General features: G+C 47.2%; 1 protein-coding gene across 2 annotated transcripts in view; it reads left to right on the top strand.

The window, feature by feature from the left end:
* ATM (ATM serine/threonine kinase) overlaps window positions 1–17200 on the top strand; it is a 3046976-nt gene that overhangs the window by 1085071 nt on the left and 1944705 nt on the right. For both annotated transcript variants that reach the window (XM_069640412.1, XM_069640413.1), the window contains one exon: window positions 2634–2833. In XM_069640412.1, the coding sequence (XP_069496513.1) occupies window positions 2634–2833 (200 nt within the window). The remainder of the gene's footprint in view (window positions 1–2633; window positions 2834–17200) is intronic.

Genomic DNA, 17200 nt, shown 5'->3' with positions numbered 1-17200 from the left:
GTGCAGAAGCCCGCGAAAAGACCGCGAACAAAGGAATCATCCCCGGTTTGGCACGCAGAGAAAAACACGAGAAAGACTTTTACAAAAAGAAATGGCAAATAAACCCAGCCGGAGCCAAAATAAAATGTATTTAGTCAAGCGGGTTTATGTTCGAGGCTAATATAGCCTAAAACAACATCACGTTTATATAAGATAATCGCGGTAGAAAAATTAGGGTAGTTACCACTGCCACCAGCCAAGTCTTAATGTAAAGGGAGCGAAACAATGTTCCAAGAGACACAGACAAAAAGGGATAAGAGTTAACCCTTTCCAATACTCCATGTAAGATGGGGTGTACTGGGTCTGTGGTTTAAAGTGACTAAAGTAAAGTTAATGGCAACTTTACCTTTTCTGGGGGACACTAGTCAGCCCCAGAAAAATGGAGTCAGTGGGAAGTATAAAGACGACCCTGTCTCACTGCACTGAGGGTGCTGTTTAACACATATGAAAAATTTGAGGCCATGGAGTAGGTGAGGCTCCAGTGCTCAAGATCACACAAAAAGTGAAAACACACACAGCAAAACACTTGTAAGAGTGGAAAAAAGGCTCACACTCTTACCAGGTGAAAAAAATTAATCCTAGAATTCCAGCAAAGCTGCTGAGGGACTCATTAGGTAAGGGAAATCAGCCATTTATGGGAATTCCCCCTAAAAGCTGGTTATTACAAGGACAAGGGGAATTCTGTGATTTGTCCCAAAGAACCTTATCCCCAATCCTTCTCCTCCTCTTCCTAACACATCTGGGGTGATATCTCCTGTTTTTCTCAGGACCAAGACAACATGGAGAACAATATCCCATAACCACCTTTGGTATAGGGGTTCCTTCCAGACAGGAGAGTGTGGAATACCGCATTTTACCTAAGGGCATACCACTTCCAATCCTGAAGGACCTCCCATCCAGGTGGTCCTCCCTCGCTTGTACACCCCGACGGGCAGGATCCAAAAGCAATGGCCTCTCCCTGGCCACCTGCATAGAGGATCCAAGGGGAGTAGATGTGAGAACGTCCTCAGGTTTCTTACAGAACATAGCGCCATCTCACTGTGCATCACGGAATAAATCACCCAGTCCGCTCTGTAGCTTTCTCCTCACTCATTTGTTATTCATTCACACCCTCTCAACCTTCTCTCAGGTTGCCTTTGTATTGCATAGGCGTTTGTATATTTTTCATAATTGGGTTACACATTAGTTCTGAGGCTTAGAAAGTTCCCACAGCTATTTTATGTGAGACGAAAGGCCTACCCTTACTTTGACATCTGTATGGCTCTGCACTGTTGCATGCAAGCTCAACAGATTGCTGCCTGAAACCACTCACTGCTGGTCCAGACTCCAACAAGCCAGGCTTGTTCTGGAATCGTGTTCGAGGGCTGTGCTGTTTGCAGGTATGTCATTCCCTTAGTCCATGTGGGTTCCATACACCAGATTAGGTTATGCACACAAAGCAAGTGTCTGCATGCCTATCATGCTGCGTGTCTCGCTGGCGCTCTGCACCTGAGGGTTCTTGCAAGGTCTTCTTCCTGGTGTCCAGAATGTCTGATGCGCTGAGATGTGAAGCGGTGCAAGAAACTGGGCTCGGTCCACCCCCCGCGGTCGGCACCGGTGACTCCTTACACCACAGGACAACCCCCACTATTAGCATGGAATAGGGACATTGCAAGCACTGACTGGGAGTTCATGATGGTAATGTTGGCGAATCCAATAACATAGAAGGCGAGGAGGCAGGAAGGGTGCAGGAAACAGTTGTCCAAGTCCACAAGCAGGAATTAGGAACCACAAGGACTAGGATAGCCAGGCGAGACAAGAAAGAAAAGAGGAAGAACCAAAGGAACAGGATCAAAAAGGAGAGGAAAGGGAAGTGAGGCAGCAAGGAACAGAACAGAGCAGCAACGCAGGAGCTCGGTCACTAGCATTAACAGATGGTGTGAGTTTCTGGACTCCTTTCGAGGGGCCGCTGCCACAACAAGGCTGTGTGAATGGCGGCAGCAAGCAGGGGTCATGGCAACAGGGACATTGCCTCTTGTGCATATGAACGGGTGAGTACTATCGTGCCCTGTTCATGCACATATCTAAGGCGGGAATAGGGAAATGTCCTTGCATGGATCAATCCACTCTTTCTTTCTGGTGCAAATTCATACCGCCCATCTGGCCTGGTATCTGTCCTCGTGGCCTCCAACACTGCCAACGGGGATAGAGGCGCCAGTCATGAAGGTACCTATCAGGTAAGTGGCACGAAGCGCCAGGGACTTGTTGCGATCCCAGTGCGTGGCTGGTACCACACCGGTACCGGTGTGTGACAATGCTCATGATGGGGGGCACGAGGTGGTAGAGCAGAGGCATATGTATCAAAGACGACTTAAACACTTATGCTTTGTGGCTGATTTTTCACCTCAAAATGACGGTGTTAACTGAATCACTCTGTGTACATTTCTAAAGAATCACTGGGGGAAAATAATTTGAAACTGCATTCTTGTGCCTTTTACGACCAGACTGATTTGTGGCCGAACCTAAATGTTTACATTTTTTAAGTATTTGGATAAATTGCTGTGAAACTTGTCAGGCATATGCACTATTAATACTAGTCTCCATATGTCTTCCAGGTGCTGTGAGCCTGTTGGCAGAAGAAAACCTGTCAAAGCATGACCTACTCCTTCTTGACACACTGAAGTTCCTGTGCATTTGTGTAACCTTAGCCCAGGCACATACTGTTTCTTTTCGAGCTCCTGATATACGGAGGAAGCTGCTGTCGTTGGTTGATGTGAACTCACAGGACACAAGCAAGTCACTGCAGCTGCACTTGGTCAGTATTCCTTGTAAAAAATCTCTAATTTGTTTCTCTATCAATCGGCCCTCCTCCCAACCGGTTGGAGCAGCCTGCACTCCTCATTAAGGTAACACAAACTGGTTCAAAAGAAAGCTATTCCATGAAAACCTTTGATTTGCAGGTCTATGCGTCCCTCTGTTTGTTTGTCTGCCCACACCTATGCATGAGCTTTGCACCTCTTAATATTGGGAGGAAACCTTCAACATCACATTTGATATCAGAACCTTTCAGTATACACATGTGCCTCCCTCTGCTAGTCACCATACACCAATGTCTTTAAGCAATAAAACCTCTGAAGGAAGGAAGTATGTTTCTGACAGACTTACTCCAGGCTTGTGTGAAGGGCCTCTGAATTCACCAACTGGTGAATACTTGTGTTTTGTGTTGGAATATTCATCTGTGGTCTCTTTGTGCTAGTCTTCAATCGATGTCGCAGCAAAAACCAGTACCGAAAGACATGGTGAAGTTTGTCATAATGTGCAGACCAACAGACATTAATAAGAGGGGACCCCATACCTTAGGATTAGGTAACAGTTTGGGTATTGTCTAGCGTTACTGGTGTAAGGACATTAACATGAGTTTGCAGGTCCTTGCTCGATCTTTTAGGAGGAGAACCTCCAGGCATCTACACGAATAGCCTGCGAGTAGCCTCCTGGTGGAAATGCACTGGTTGCAAGTTTGGACCCTCTGTACTTAATGTCCTTTTCACTCAAGTGACTTTGGCGATCCAAACAGTCAGCAAAGGTGCTAGGAGTACCTGTAATCATCTAGGTCTCCTCATTTGCTGTTCCTCTCATTTTAAGAGTAAGGATGAGAGGGCGCAGAGGCCAGTATCACCATCAGTGCATAGGTTGGTACGCTAAGAGGTACTCGCCATCTTGAAAATGCTTGTCAATTCCTGGCAACTAAAACCCTTTCAGTGTACGTCCGAGATTAAGCCTGCATGCTTTCTCTCTACAGTATTCTTCATAAAGTTTTCCCCAATTCTTTTGCCCCAGATTCCTCTTTTGTGCAATGGCCTAGACCAGTAGTATTCAACATGTATCACTCGACTACAGTCATTCCTGCTTCACTTGAAATCCCTTTTCTTGCGGACAATTCAACTTCTCTGATGCATTCAGATGATCCATCTGACATGGGCAAACATGTAGTGGCAATGGTAGTGTACACTTGTGTACGAGCGCGATAGAAATAAAATATCAATATCAATAGTGGGCACTGTTACCTGATCCATTGCAACCATGTTGGTTCAAAAAATCAAAGTGAATATGCATCCTCCTGATAAGTCTCCAGCAGTTCCTACAGTGCCACAAAACTCTCCTGAGCCTCTTGCTCGTTTAATGTACCTTGTTGAGAGCAAGGTCGATAGCAATTCTGAAGATTTTTCATAAGACCATCTTTACAGCAATGCAATTCTCTGAAGTGATTTCCACCTGTCAAACCAGAACTGCTGGGCTGTTGGGTACACTGCCTTTATAATGGCCAAAGCAATTGCTGTCCATGGAAAGTTTTGTTCTTGAACAGTCTCTATTATAATGGGCGGAACCCCATTCTGCATCTTTGGTTTCGAATATCTTAGACTTAGTACAAAGAAAAAACCCTTAGTCATGATGAGAAAGGTCCCCCACTCAAACTACAGAAGTAACTATTCTTTTGGATACAAAATAAATGTTGCCTTCCCCTTCTCCACTGGTTGATGGTAAAAACTCTTAAAAGACGTAAAGATATCTGGAGTAGGAGAGACTACGATACTGCATGTAATATTGTATATTAGAATTCGAGGAAAATTGTATAAAGTGATCCCCACCTTCCCAGAAGCACCACCGGAACACCCAATGATTACTTACATATTGACGACTGGCACAAATATGACTAAGCATGCCATCATGATCCTATACAAAGTGGTAATTGCATGGCAATCAGTTTATGTGACTAGGCCTACAAGAATATACGAGAATAGTTTGGGCATAGACATCGAGAAAGAAGTGCGGCAATAATTTGTTATCAAGGAAGCAAAGTTTCTTTGAATCACAAGCATAAAATGCTGAACTTTAAGTTTCTGCACCAAAAAGAACATAACTGTTAAGATAAAGAGTGATGATCCTAAAACCCCAAGGAAGTGTCCCAAATGTAAGACGAAAAAAAGCGGTTTGATTCGCCTGGCATTTTGTAGTCCGAAAGTAGCATTGTTCAGGAGTTAATTTTTAACCAAGTTGCAAGATATTACGGAGATTGGGGCACATGGGGGATATTCCTATTGTGATGCTGATTTCCATATGGCAGATAACATGTCATTGGATGATCCAGTCTAGCTCAGCAATGCAGGGCTGATATAGAGAGATTGTTTGGTGTGCCACTCAAAAAGTTATGTATTTGTGACGGGATCATTATTGGTTCGTTTTTACTATGTAGACACTCTTAATGCTGTTGTAAGGTGTTTGACTATTATATACTATGATTATGTGTTCGATGGACATAATGCAGTTATAATGTACATGGAGTAGTATGTATATTCTATCACTGTGTACAGGATAATGTAAATCACTTTGATCATGCTAATACTGTTGTGCTTAGATAAAGTATATATGAATGGAGATTAATGTAAACATGAGTTAAGTGCTATACCATACCAGTGTTTCAAGTTTAATTGGATCTACTGTGTTATACACGTGAAAAGGAATAACATGATAAAATAGTCTTATGTAAATGTGTGTTTTCAATTAATGCAAATTCATCCACTTTATTGGTAGGATCTAGTATCTTTTATTGGGAAAACTGGGAATGATTTGGAGAATATATATTTTAAGATGCTGCTGAGGATTTTGCTTATTTGAAAGAAGATGGTTATAGCACCTGTAAATTCAAAAGGGATTCCAAGAAGTGTTGCAAATAACCATTCAAGTTAAGACTCCATAAACTCTCCCAACCCAAGGTGCATAAATAGGCTGGGAAAAGAGCAGCTGAGGAGAGACTTCCTGTGTTGTCTGGTGTGCAGAACACCTCTCCTTGACACAAAGGGAGGACACTGCGGGGGGGGGGGGGATACTGGCAGAGTAGCTGATAGCCTGGTAAACGGCTGAAATTTGGAAATAGCAACAGGTGACCACTGCTTCGGGGTAGTCAGTATGGACAATGAAGAGCTGGAGATTGTTTTTGGGAGCTGCTAAGACTGGGGGGATGTTCTTGTCTGAAGGTATACTATTGTATCTCCCTAACCCTAGGGGAACTGGCAAACCACATCCTAAGGCAGAGAAAGACGAATTCCAGGAGAAACCTTTTTGAATGCACAGTTCATTAGGGACCTGTTGAGAAACCTATGAAGGTTAATGTCACGGATGGCCTCAAAGATACACGACCTCGGGGTGTGGCCAAGATGGCAGGCTGAGTGGACGTGGAATAGTGGCGCTCAGTCCCGGCCAGAGAAAACAAGAGTGACCTGACATCAGGCACGTGTACAAGGGAAAGGAAAGAGTGAGCACATACAGAGGAGAGCATGCAGAGAGTCGGAGAAGCATCCTGACCTCCAACGGAGAGAGAGGAGCAGTGAGGGACGGACGAGGAGACTGCAGTGGTGAAAGACCCTGAGGTGAAAATGGTGGACGGCTCTCACTAGCCCCGGAGAGTGAGGCGGACCCATGCGAGTAGGGACCCAGAGCTGGAAGGTCCCACCAGGCCGACAGGGGAGACAGTGCGAGAGGGGCCGACCCGTGAAAGACTCCGGTGACGCTGTGCACAGAGGGACGGCAAGGTGATATTGGAGGAGCCGAGCGAGTAGGGATAATTACAGAGAGGGTGAGCGGCAGCGGTGATCGCACAGCAACGCCGGAGTAGGCCAGCAGCTCCGGGGTGTGGCCCAACGAGCGAAGCAGGAAGCAGGGCGGTGGTAAAGGTCGGCAGAACTATTGCGCAAGGCAGCTGGGAGTGGAGGAGCTGTTAGAAGCGGAGAAGTTAGGGACGTCCCAAGGAGCTGAACGCAGCTGTGAGGGAGGGATGATGCAGCTGGCGAAGTGAGGGAGAAGGCACCCGGACTGGGGAGGTTCCGCCCACCTGGGCTGCAGCGACCCGAGGGCAAAGAACAGTAACCGGAGTGGAGAGCAGCTGAATAGAAGCCGCGAGGACAAAGAGAAGGATCGGAGAGACCCGGCAAGAACGCGGGAGAGCAGGTGAGGAGGAGCCCGGGCCAGAAAGGGTGAAAATAAAACGCCAAGAGGAAGTGCGGCCCGGGGCCTGGTAACCTGCCCCATAAGAACACGGAGAAAGGGAGGGAGAGGGAAGCCTGGGCACAGCTGCCACAGTGGGAAAGAGGGCCTCCATATAAATAGAGCCAAATAAACCCAAAGGAGATGGAGGAAGCCCAAAAGTCAATAAATGCAGTGTGGAAAACAATACACCCCATTGACCAGCAAATAGCGTGTCTTCCAGAAGGCTAGCGCGAGGCCGAAGGTAAGGGGAGCTGCGGACTGCCTCAAGAGGCCAGTAATAACATGGCCCAGCCCAGGAAAGCCCAAGAGGAATAGAGGCAACAGGGTTCAACAGGACCTTCGGCTGAAGAGGTGAAAGACCCTCATAGACTTGAGCACAGAGCAAGAGGGGCAACGAAGGGGCCTCAGGCCCACAGTAACATTGGGTGCAAAGAACGTTGAGGCAAAGGAGAGCCCAGGGAGCACCACGAGAGCAGTCCCGGAGCACACATAGAGGGGACTCCGCTGAAGCGGAGGAACAAAGGAAAGATTTAAGGGGTAACCCCCAAGGGCAGGCAAAAGGGCTGGGCAGGAGAGAGCAGAAGGGGGAAGGCAAGGAAGCTGAAGGAGGACAAAGCAGAGAAACAGAACACTGGGGTGACGGCAGACTGGCGATTCCAGGAATGGAATGAAGGAAAGTCGATGTGACCAAAGAAGAGGAACAATAATACAGGAGAGCGGGAAGGAGAAGGGCACCACAAGGGACATATTCAAACAAAGCTTCCCTTTGGAAATTCGACAGACCACAGTGACGAAGGAATGGCGCTTACCATAGAGGAACTACTGGCGACTCTCGCTCAATTCAAAGTGAGCGCTTGGAAACTGTTAAGGCAGAAGGGGCAAGCATTAGAGAAGAATTGTCGCAGGCCATTACAAGCAATCGGAAGGACAGTGACACCCTAGGGGAGCGGGTAAAGGAAATGGCGGAAAGATTGACGGAGCTGGATACAAAGGGACACAAATGGACACGACAGACGCAGGAGAGAATAAGGGCACTCGAGGCGAAATGTGAGGACTTGGAAAACAGATTGCAGGTACACAACGTTCAAATTAAAGATCTGGGGAAGGGGTTAGAGGGCCCAGACCTTGAAGTCTGCATCTGGGAATTGTTTGAAAATCTAGTAGAAGGTGAGCAGGACGAAGCATGGAGATCGAAAGAGCGCACAGAGTGGGCAGCCAGAGGACGGACCCGGGAGCAAGACCCCAGGACGTATTAGTGAAAATGCATAGTTACAAGGACAAAGCGCTGCTAGTGGGGGTGGCCAGGAAGAAGGGGAAGATCGCTGTGCGGGGATGTGAAGTCCAGCTATTCGATGATCTATCCCAGGCTGCGCTGGCAAAGAGGCGATCATTCAAACCACTCACAGAGGAACTGAACAAGAGGAAAATGAGATATCGGTGGCTCTTCCTGACGAGGCTGCAATTTGGTATGGGCAACGAGGAAAGAACTGTGTCCCAGGCGGAGGACGGTTTGAGAGCTCTGGGGATGGTGCAAGGAGAGATAAAGGGGGGGCAGTGCGATAAACCAACCAGGAGAGAAGTCAGATGAGGTGCAAGCCGGGCCTCAAGGGTGGACTACGAAGAAACCTAAGAAGACGTGAAAGGGAGCACAGGGAGCCAGGAAGAAGCTCACTACAAGAAATATAAGGTCTAGAATATAGCCTGACGGGGGTAAGATGTGGGCATCTATATTGGGTGGGGGGGTGTTGCGAATCTATGCACGGTTCACTGAAGGGGACCACGTCGAGAAGCTGGACAGTGGATCCAGGGGCAGTTACAAGTTTGGGGGTAATAGCCAGTTCGGGAGCCGGCAAGATATTACAGGATGGAACTTCAGCCGCTCAGAGGGATTAGGGAGTAGGGATGTATAAACTAATTTCACGGAATTTAAGGGGACTAAACAGCCCTAATAAGAGGGCCACTATTCTATGGGAGATTGACAAAGAGGGACCGGAAATAGTTTGCCTGCAGGAAATGCACTTGACAAATGAGGGATGCCTGTGTAATAGGAAGTACCCATTGCAATACCACACCACTGCAGAGACTAAGCAGGCAAGGGTGGCAATCCTTCTGCATAAAACTGTGCGAATGGGAGGGACCAAGGTAAAACGGGATGCAGAGGGGAGATGTGTTGCTTAAAGGGAACATGAGGGGCCAGACATACACGTTATCGTCAGTGCATGCCCCCAACCAGGCGCAGGAGTTTTCTATCAGGTTCCTGGAGGAGCTTATTAAATTTGTGGAGGGGGAAATAATCGTGTCAGGGGATTTTAATCTAGCAGCTGACCCCGTGCAGGATAGGTCAGGGGATCTGAGGGGGCATGCGACGGGGACAATGTCCAAACATTTACTAAGAAGATTCCAAGAAGAGGGGGTAAATGATGTATGGAGGACACATCACCCACAAGAGAGGGGTTACTCCTTCTACTCACACGTCCATAAGGCATACTCTCGAATTGACTACATTATGTCAACACGAGGAGTAGTCCAAACAACCAGTAGAATACAGATTGGAAGTATGACAATTTCCAACCATGCGCCCATCTGGAATGGGTGGGAGGCCATGAGCGGAGAGGGACTTGGGAATGGAGACTAGACGAATACATTATCAGAGACAAGGTGGTGAAGCAACAAATAGAAAATGAGATACGCACATTGATGGTGGACGGGGGGAATCCAAGGGCCCTAGGGAGAGATGGGACAGGTTCAAGCAGCACATTAAAGGGCACTTCATAAGGGTTGTGAAAGAGAAGAGCGAGGCAAGGAGGGAAGCAGAGGGGAGGTTAGAGGGGGATATACGGGAGCTAGAGAAGATGCATAATGAGAAGGATACAAACAAAGTGGCCAGGAGGCTAGCACACACGAGAGGGCAACTCAAACAGATGACTAATAAGACGGTGGAGAGCAGTCTACTTATAAGCAGGCAGAGGTTCTACGAGCACGGTAACAAGGTGGGGACAGCGTTGGCGCGGCAAATAAGGGCCAAGGAACAGAAGGCGTTTATTGACACCCTGGTTGACGGGGGGCAGGCAAGTGGGGGCAGAGGGTGCAAAACGTAGGGTAGTGAGAGAGGTCTACGAGGATCTATACCAGGAGGAACCAGCGGAGGGGGAACGGCAGAAGGCATATCTAGCTAATTGGGATGGGCCACGACTAACCCCTGAGCAAATTGACCAGTTGGAGAAACCCATAATGTGCAAAGAAGTGCAAAGAGCAATTGCGCGACTGCAGGGAAACAAAAGCCCTGTGGAGGACGGGCTTAATGGCAGTTTTCTACACTACTTTCAGGGAACCATTAGCCAAGATTCTCACTGGGGTATTAAACTATTTTCAGGAGACGGGGGAGATAACCCAATCTATGAACATGTCAGACATCATTCTCATCCCGTAGCCGGGGAAGGACCCACACTTGTGCTCCTCGTACCGCCCTATATTTCTTACCAACTTGGACTCTAAATTGTACACAAGGGTACTGGCGGCAAGGTTAGAAGGGATATTACTGGGTCTGGTGAAGCAGGAACAATCGGGGTTTAATAAAGGACGGAGCACATTTGATAACATAAGAAGGGTGCTGCATATCATAGATAAGGCTGGAAAGGGGTGGGGGGGTGCTACACCCACCTGTCTGATACCAGATGCCGAGAAGGCATTAGACCGCATCAACTGGGCATTCATGGAACAAACACTGAGGAGGGTGGGACTCAGGCCGAACTTCATTAAGCTGATACAAGCTAATTATCGGCACCCTCGGGCTAAGGTGAAGGTGAACGGGGGGGTTGACCGACCCATTCTCAATAAGGAGAGGGACAAAGCTGGGGTGTCCTCTATGCCCACTCCTTTTCACTCTTGTGATGGAACCCTTTACGCATCGGATCAGGGAGAACAGGGTGATTCGCGGAGTGGGATGGGCAGGGGCACACCATAAAAAAGGCCTGTTTGCCGATGACATGATCCTGATGATCACCAAACCGGAGAAATCGCTACCAGCAATAACGGAGGGGATAAAGGCTTTAAAGTGTACTTCGGGAAATCCAAGATCTTGAACATATCTGTAGGGGAAAGGGAAAGGAGACAGTTGAAAAATAACCCGTTCAGATGGGCGCCAGGATCATTTAGATACCTGGGGGTGAACCTAACTGCGTCCATGAGACAAATTGTAGGGGCAAATTACCCGTCGCTAATAAAACAAATCAAAGTGTATCTAATGAGATAGAGAGGGTTATATATATCATGGTTCGGAAGGATAGCCGTTGTCTAAATGAACATACTTCCTCGGCTTCTGTATCTCTTTCAGGCAATCCCTCTTGCAGTCCCAGGGAAAATGATGAAGGATATTCAGGAAAGCATTATGGGATTTATCTGGGAAGGGAAGAAGCCAAGGATAGGGTGGAAGACATTATTTAAGAGTACGGCACAGGGTGGAGTGGCCTGCCCCAACATAATGAAATACTACCAGGCAGCACAGTTGAGTGCAATGGCAGAGTGGGCAAGGGCAGATAATAAGAAACACTGGGTGTGTATGGAGCAGGCGGTGGGGGCGGGCATCTATGGAAAATCGCGGGGATGAGAGTAGCGGACAGGCCAGAGGGGCTAGGGGAGAACCTGATTACAAGGAATACCGTGAAGGTCTGGTACAAGCTAAACAGGAGGCGTGGACTGTCCCCCGGGCCATCCCTGAAGACACCCATATTAGGTTAACCTGCCTTCCCCCCAGGTAGGGAATATGGCAGATTTAAACGGTGGACGGATGGAGGAATAAGGGAGATAGGGGACCTATATGAGGGAACGTACTTCCAAGTCATTCATAGAATGCAGAAGGGAACTGGGTCTAAAACAGAGGCACCTGTTTGTGTATCAACAACTAAGACACTAGGCGGGTACCCCCACAATGATGGAAGGGGCTACAAGGGAATACACAGAGTGGGAAAAGTTGAATTTCGCAGAGGAGATCCGGGGACTAATATCAGCAATCTATAAGATATTACTAAGGGGGGGGGGGAGATGGAATGGTACTGCGGGACATATGGGGGAGCGTGAGGGGGAAAGTGTTCACGGACAAGGAATGGGAGACAGCATTAAAGAGCTGGCATACATCATACACCTTGGTACAACACCGAGAGTTAAATATAAGGTGCTGCACCAGTGGCATTACAACCCGGAAAGCCTCCGCAGAATGTTCCCCTCTGTGTCAGCAGAGTGTTGGAGGGGGTGTAGAGAAGTGGGAACGATTGAACATGTCTGGTGGGGATGCTAACTGCTCAGGCATTTTTGGCAAGAGGTGAAAACAAAAGTGCTTGACATACTGGGAATAGAGAGGGACTTCACTGCAACAGAGGTGCTTTTAGGCACAACGCTAAATGAGCAGCGTGGCTTGAGGGAGGTGGGGCATCGGGAAGGCTATGGGCTAAATTAATGATGGCCGCAAAGAGGTGCGTAGTGAAACAGTGGAAACAAAGACCCACCTTCTATCATCCAATGGTATTATGCAATTGTTAGGCAGAAACCTGTGCAGTTCCCTTTGGGACCACTGCAAAAAGTTTAAGACTACATGAGTAAGCAGTAAACCCAATTGGTATCAGTCTGCACCACCCAGATTTACCTGGTATCTGTGGCTGCGCAGTCAGACTTCTCTCAAGAAGAGTTAGGCAGTATATAGAGCATACACAATAGGGCTAAAAACACGGTAGAACAAGCAAACACTGACCAGAGCTTTGGTATTAAAAAGTATATAATTATTTATTTAAAACACACTTTATGAAAATACACTGGCACTAATATATCAAGCAAGTTCAAACACAGTCACTATAAGTATATACACCTCCCTAAATAATTATTCAACAAGTCTAGGTTAAAACACCACTTATTAGCACAACAGAGGTGAGCGCTTAACCAAGATGGCACTCAAATAATTCGTTATAAAGGGAGGGAAAAGGCAGAGCAGGAAAATAACAGTACAACACTTTTTAGAAACCACAGTAAGTCAGAAAAAGCAAGATCGACTGTAGAGCCAAAAGTTCATAGGCCAGGCCCACTCTTAGAGAGAGCAAGGCTGAATGTGCCCAAGATCAAACAGTAGAAATGCACTTAAAAGTCTTTGTAGAAAGTTCAAAAGGAGGTTGGATCAATTCAGAAAAGTTAGTTAGAAGGTCTGGAAGCCAACCCAGTTGGAAAGGCAAGGATTTACGGGACACCTTGTGCTAACCATTGAAAGGGAGGCCAGGCGGGACACAGTACCTTAAAATGGTGAGGAAGCTCGAGCGGGGGCAGTTGTTCCTGGCAGCGGGTGCAAGTCGTGGCTTCGACCAGAGGAAGAGATGATCTCGAAGAGGAAAGCTGAAGGTCGTTGCACTGCCAGGGAAGAAACCAGCCGCAGAGTTCTCGATTAAAAGGTGCGTCCCTTTTATCCACGGTCAGTGGTGAACGTGGCTATCCGGCCGCCGGGGTGCTTGGCACGGGCGATTCGACCACGAGACGTCCTGGAAGGCGAAAAAGGCGAACTGGTTGGTCCCACCAGCTCAAAGGGAAGAAGACTCTCCTGGCAGAAGATCTCCTCTTGTCGTCGGGAAGTGGTGAGTTCGGTTCAGCAGGGCTCTACCGGTGGTGTCGTCGTTGCAGGTCGGCTCATCTTCTCCCTCTTCGGATTCTTAGGTCCTGTGGCGACTTATGAAGTTCCAGTCCCCAAAGCCCTGCTTTTATGCAGAAAACCCCCATTCACCCCCATTTACACAGCCTAGCTGTCACTCAAACATGCTAAGTGGTGAGCCGGGCGGCTCACCACTTGGGCCAATCACACAAGAGTGCGACTTGAGTTACCAAGGTAACTCAGTCCAGGGTGCCTATTCCCCCTCCCACACATCCTATAGACCCCAGACAGAGTGGCACCATTTGGAGGGCTTCTGTGGAGAAGCCCGCCAAAAAGTGGAACAAAGGGCTCGACTTGGGTTTAGAGTTACAGAGGCGAACACAAACGCCATTTTAAAACCGAGTCCTGGCAAAAAAATCCCAACCGGTGAATTCATATTAAATAAATAAACCGGCAGTATCTTTAACATTGCACCAAAAAAGTGGTGCGTTTAAAATCAATGGGAAAATCCCATAAGAAATATTCCAGTGGAATATTTCGCGTGGTAACCACTGCCACCAGCCAGAAACTCGACGAGGGGGGACAGTGCCCCCTCAAAAACAGACCCAGGGGCAATCGAATTACCCCTACCAGTACTTCCACAATATGATGGTTTGTACTGGTTCTGTTCGCAAATTCAGGCTAGTAAAGCCAATGGTGACTTTACATGCCCTGGGAGACAGTCAGTCCAAAGGTAGGGAGTCTATGTTTGGGTGTCACTATGACATCCCTGTGTTACTGCACTGAGGGTGCTGTGTAACACACATACCAAAAACACATGAAGCCCTATGGAGTAAAAGACCCCATAGCCCATTAAACACATACAAAATCAAACGACATCCTCAAATCATGCCTAAGAGTGGGATAAAAAGAGTCTCACTCTTAGCAGGAGAAAAAAATAAACCCCAAAAATCCAGCAAAGCTGCTGGGGGACTCACTAGGTTTGGGAAATGAGCCTTACTAGAGAATTCTCCCTAACAGCAATATGGGACACGATTGATGTGGAAAAGATGACGGCGACAATACAAGGCTCTCTGAGGAAGTTCAGTACGATTTCGTCATCCTTCATAAAATATGTGATTAAAGATACTGTACATCTGTGCATTCAAGGAGCTGCCTGTAAGAACTGGTGGGGGGAACGAGAGGGGGGGGACGGGGGAATTGGATATATAATGAAGATTAGTAATGTGTTATAATGAATCTCACATGGAGATATACGCTGATTACATTGTGAACATTGTTGAATTAATAAAGATCTGGTTAAACAAACAAAAAATATACCACCTCTCAAATGTAGTTGAAGTGTTTTAATTTAGAAGTCAGAAAAAGGGCCTAATGGCCGACCCTCTCTCTCAATTCTAGGGATGGGCAGCCTCACCCTAACTCGGGTGCTTCCCTCAACCCCAGGCTGGTACTAGAGATTGGTAGCCCCCTACTATCTAACAGCTATGTCCCTTCTAGTGACTGGCTAAAGGCAAATGCCTTATCTATTTAGACTTCCTCTAGGAGTAATGAAGGTAACACATATCGGGGGCCTTGGTTGGATAGTGCTGTTCAATCAATCAAGTCGCTCGGCTGGTCTTCCACGCCCTACTTGTCCATTCTCTGATGTTATAATCTCTCCCTTACTTCTCTACTCCCTTCTCTTTACTTCCTCTTTTCTCCCTCTCTTTCTATACCTGTCCGTTTTATAGTATCTCTCTACCTCTCCTTCCCAATACTCTTCCCCTACTACACTTCCCTCTCCACACCATTACTACTATCTGCTTTGCACTAATACTACTACTACATCCTCCACATGACAACTACTCTCTCCTCCCCACTGATACTCCTCTCACCTCCCACTACTACTCCTCTACACACTACAACTACTCCTCTCACCTCCACACTACTACTACTCCACCTCTCACCTTCTTGTCAGCCACCTTCCTTTCATTCCCACAGTCACTCTTTCAATCACTCCCTACTCGCCTACTTCCAATCACTCCGACACCTTGCGCACACACATTTACAACACAGTACCACTTTTTCTCACCAACCAATAAGTCACCTTTAAATTGCCTCCACATTACCAAACACTGTCCTTCCTCCTTCTGGTCTCTTGGTTCACCTCCACAACCTCACCCAAACAGCCCAAACAATTTTTTGTTTCCTGTGCCCTCTTTTAGCCTCCCCCCTCCATCTTCCATTGGTTCTCCCCTGCTGATTCCCTGGCCCAATCAGTCCCTGTCTTCCCCACCCAGGATGTGATACAATCATCAAAATACATGTAAGGGGCTCCAAGCCCTGCCAGAATGTGTCAATGGCGGCCAGCTAACGTAACTGTTCCAGTTTGTGTACGCATTCCCAATGTCCGTGGGACTGCAGTCTTTATCCAGGAGTCACTCTGCCGATTGTCACAGGTGAGCGTTGTTCCAGAATGGAGCATATACTTGTTGTGGATGAATGTGCGGGCGTCTCCTGGCAGTTTTTCTGCTGATGTTGTTTGGGGTGCGCTGGGGCACGGCACCTCTGTGGTGGGGCTTGCGGGCTGCTCTCACGACAGTCCAGGGCTAGGGATGTTGATAGTTGTGTTTCTCTAAAGAAAACAGAGAAACTGGCCAGCATCTTGCAACAGAGGATGGGGCTGATCAACATTGATCAACTATTGACAATCCTACTGGCACATAAAGAAGTGATGGGGCCCTCGCAACTGCTACCTTCCCTCTCGGGTAAGACTGCCTCAGGCTTCCACCCTTGTAGTTCTCCCACCCCAAACTGAGGGATCCTCATGCCCTCCTGACAGTCAAGTTATTGACCTTGTCACACATTCCAGAAGGGACCGTCTGCAAAAAGCTGAGTGAGTCGAGAACCGGGACAGACTGCTTGTGTGTCTTTTAGGATTTGTGATCTGTTAGAAACATTACATTATTTGATTCCTGTCCTTAATTTTGAAGGCAAGTAAAGCCTTTTTGCTTTACTCCTCTTGCTTAGCATGTATGTTTTGGGGGGCACTTGTCAGTCCCAAATGCTACCAGTGCAGGGGACTTGTATCTCTTGTTTTCGAGATTTCTTTTAGTTTTTAAGCTGAACATATCACCTTATAGTGAACTGCAGTGGGGTACTTTAAAATTCACGCCCCCAAACACTCACTTATCTAAAAATAATGGAGCGGACTCAAATGCATGAAGAATCAGCTTGAATTACTTTATTCATAGTAATTCAGCCAGAAGAAGGTACAAGACATTCTCAAAAAACATCCATTACATAAGGGGTTATAAACCAAACACAATACATTGTCATAATTCTAAAAAAAACAATACTACAGCCAGCTGATTGATATTAGGAAGCAAATACCTATATTATTCAATATATTATAAATGCTCATTGGCCAATCCCTGATCTCTATATCCTCCCATGGTTCTTCCCTCTAGATGAGCAGTCGCTTCATGATCATTATCGGGACCATTATTGATTGGCTGACACCACAATGTGCTGACA

The sequence above is a fragment of the Ambystoma mexicanum genome, chromosome 7q (assembly GCF_040938575.1).
Source record: "Ambystoma mexicanum isolate Mex_15411 chromosome 7q, UKY_AmexF1_1, whole genome shotgun sequence".
Lineage (NCBI taxonomy): Eukaryota > Metazoa > Chordata > Amphibia > Caudata > Ambystomatidae > Ambystoma > Ambystoma mexicanum.
The sequence above is the reverse complement of the archived record's forward strand: the minus strand, read 5'-3'. Positions and strand labels throughout refer to the sequence as shown.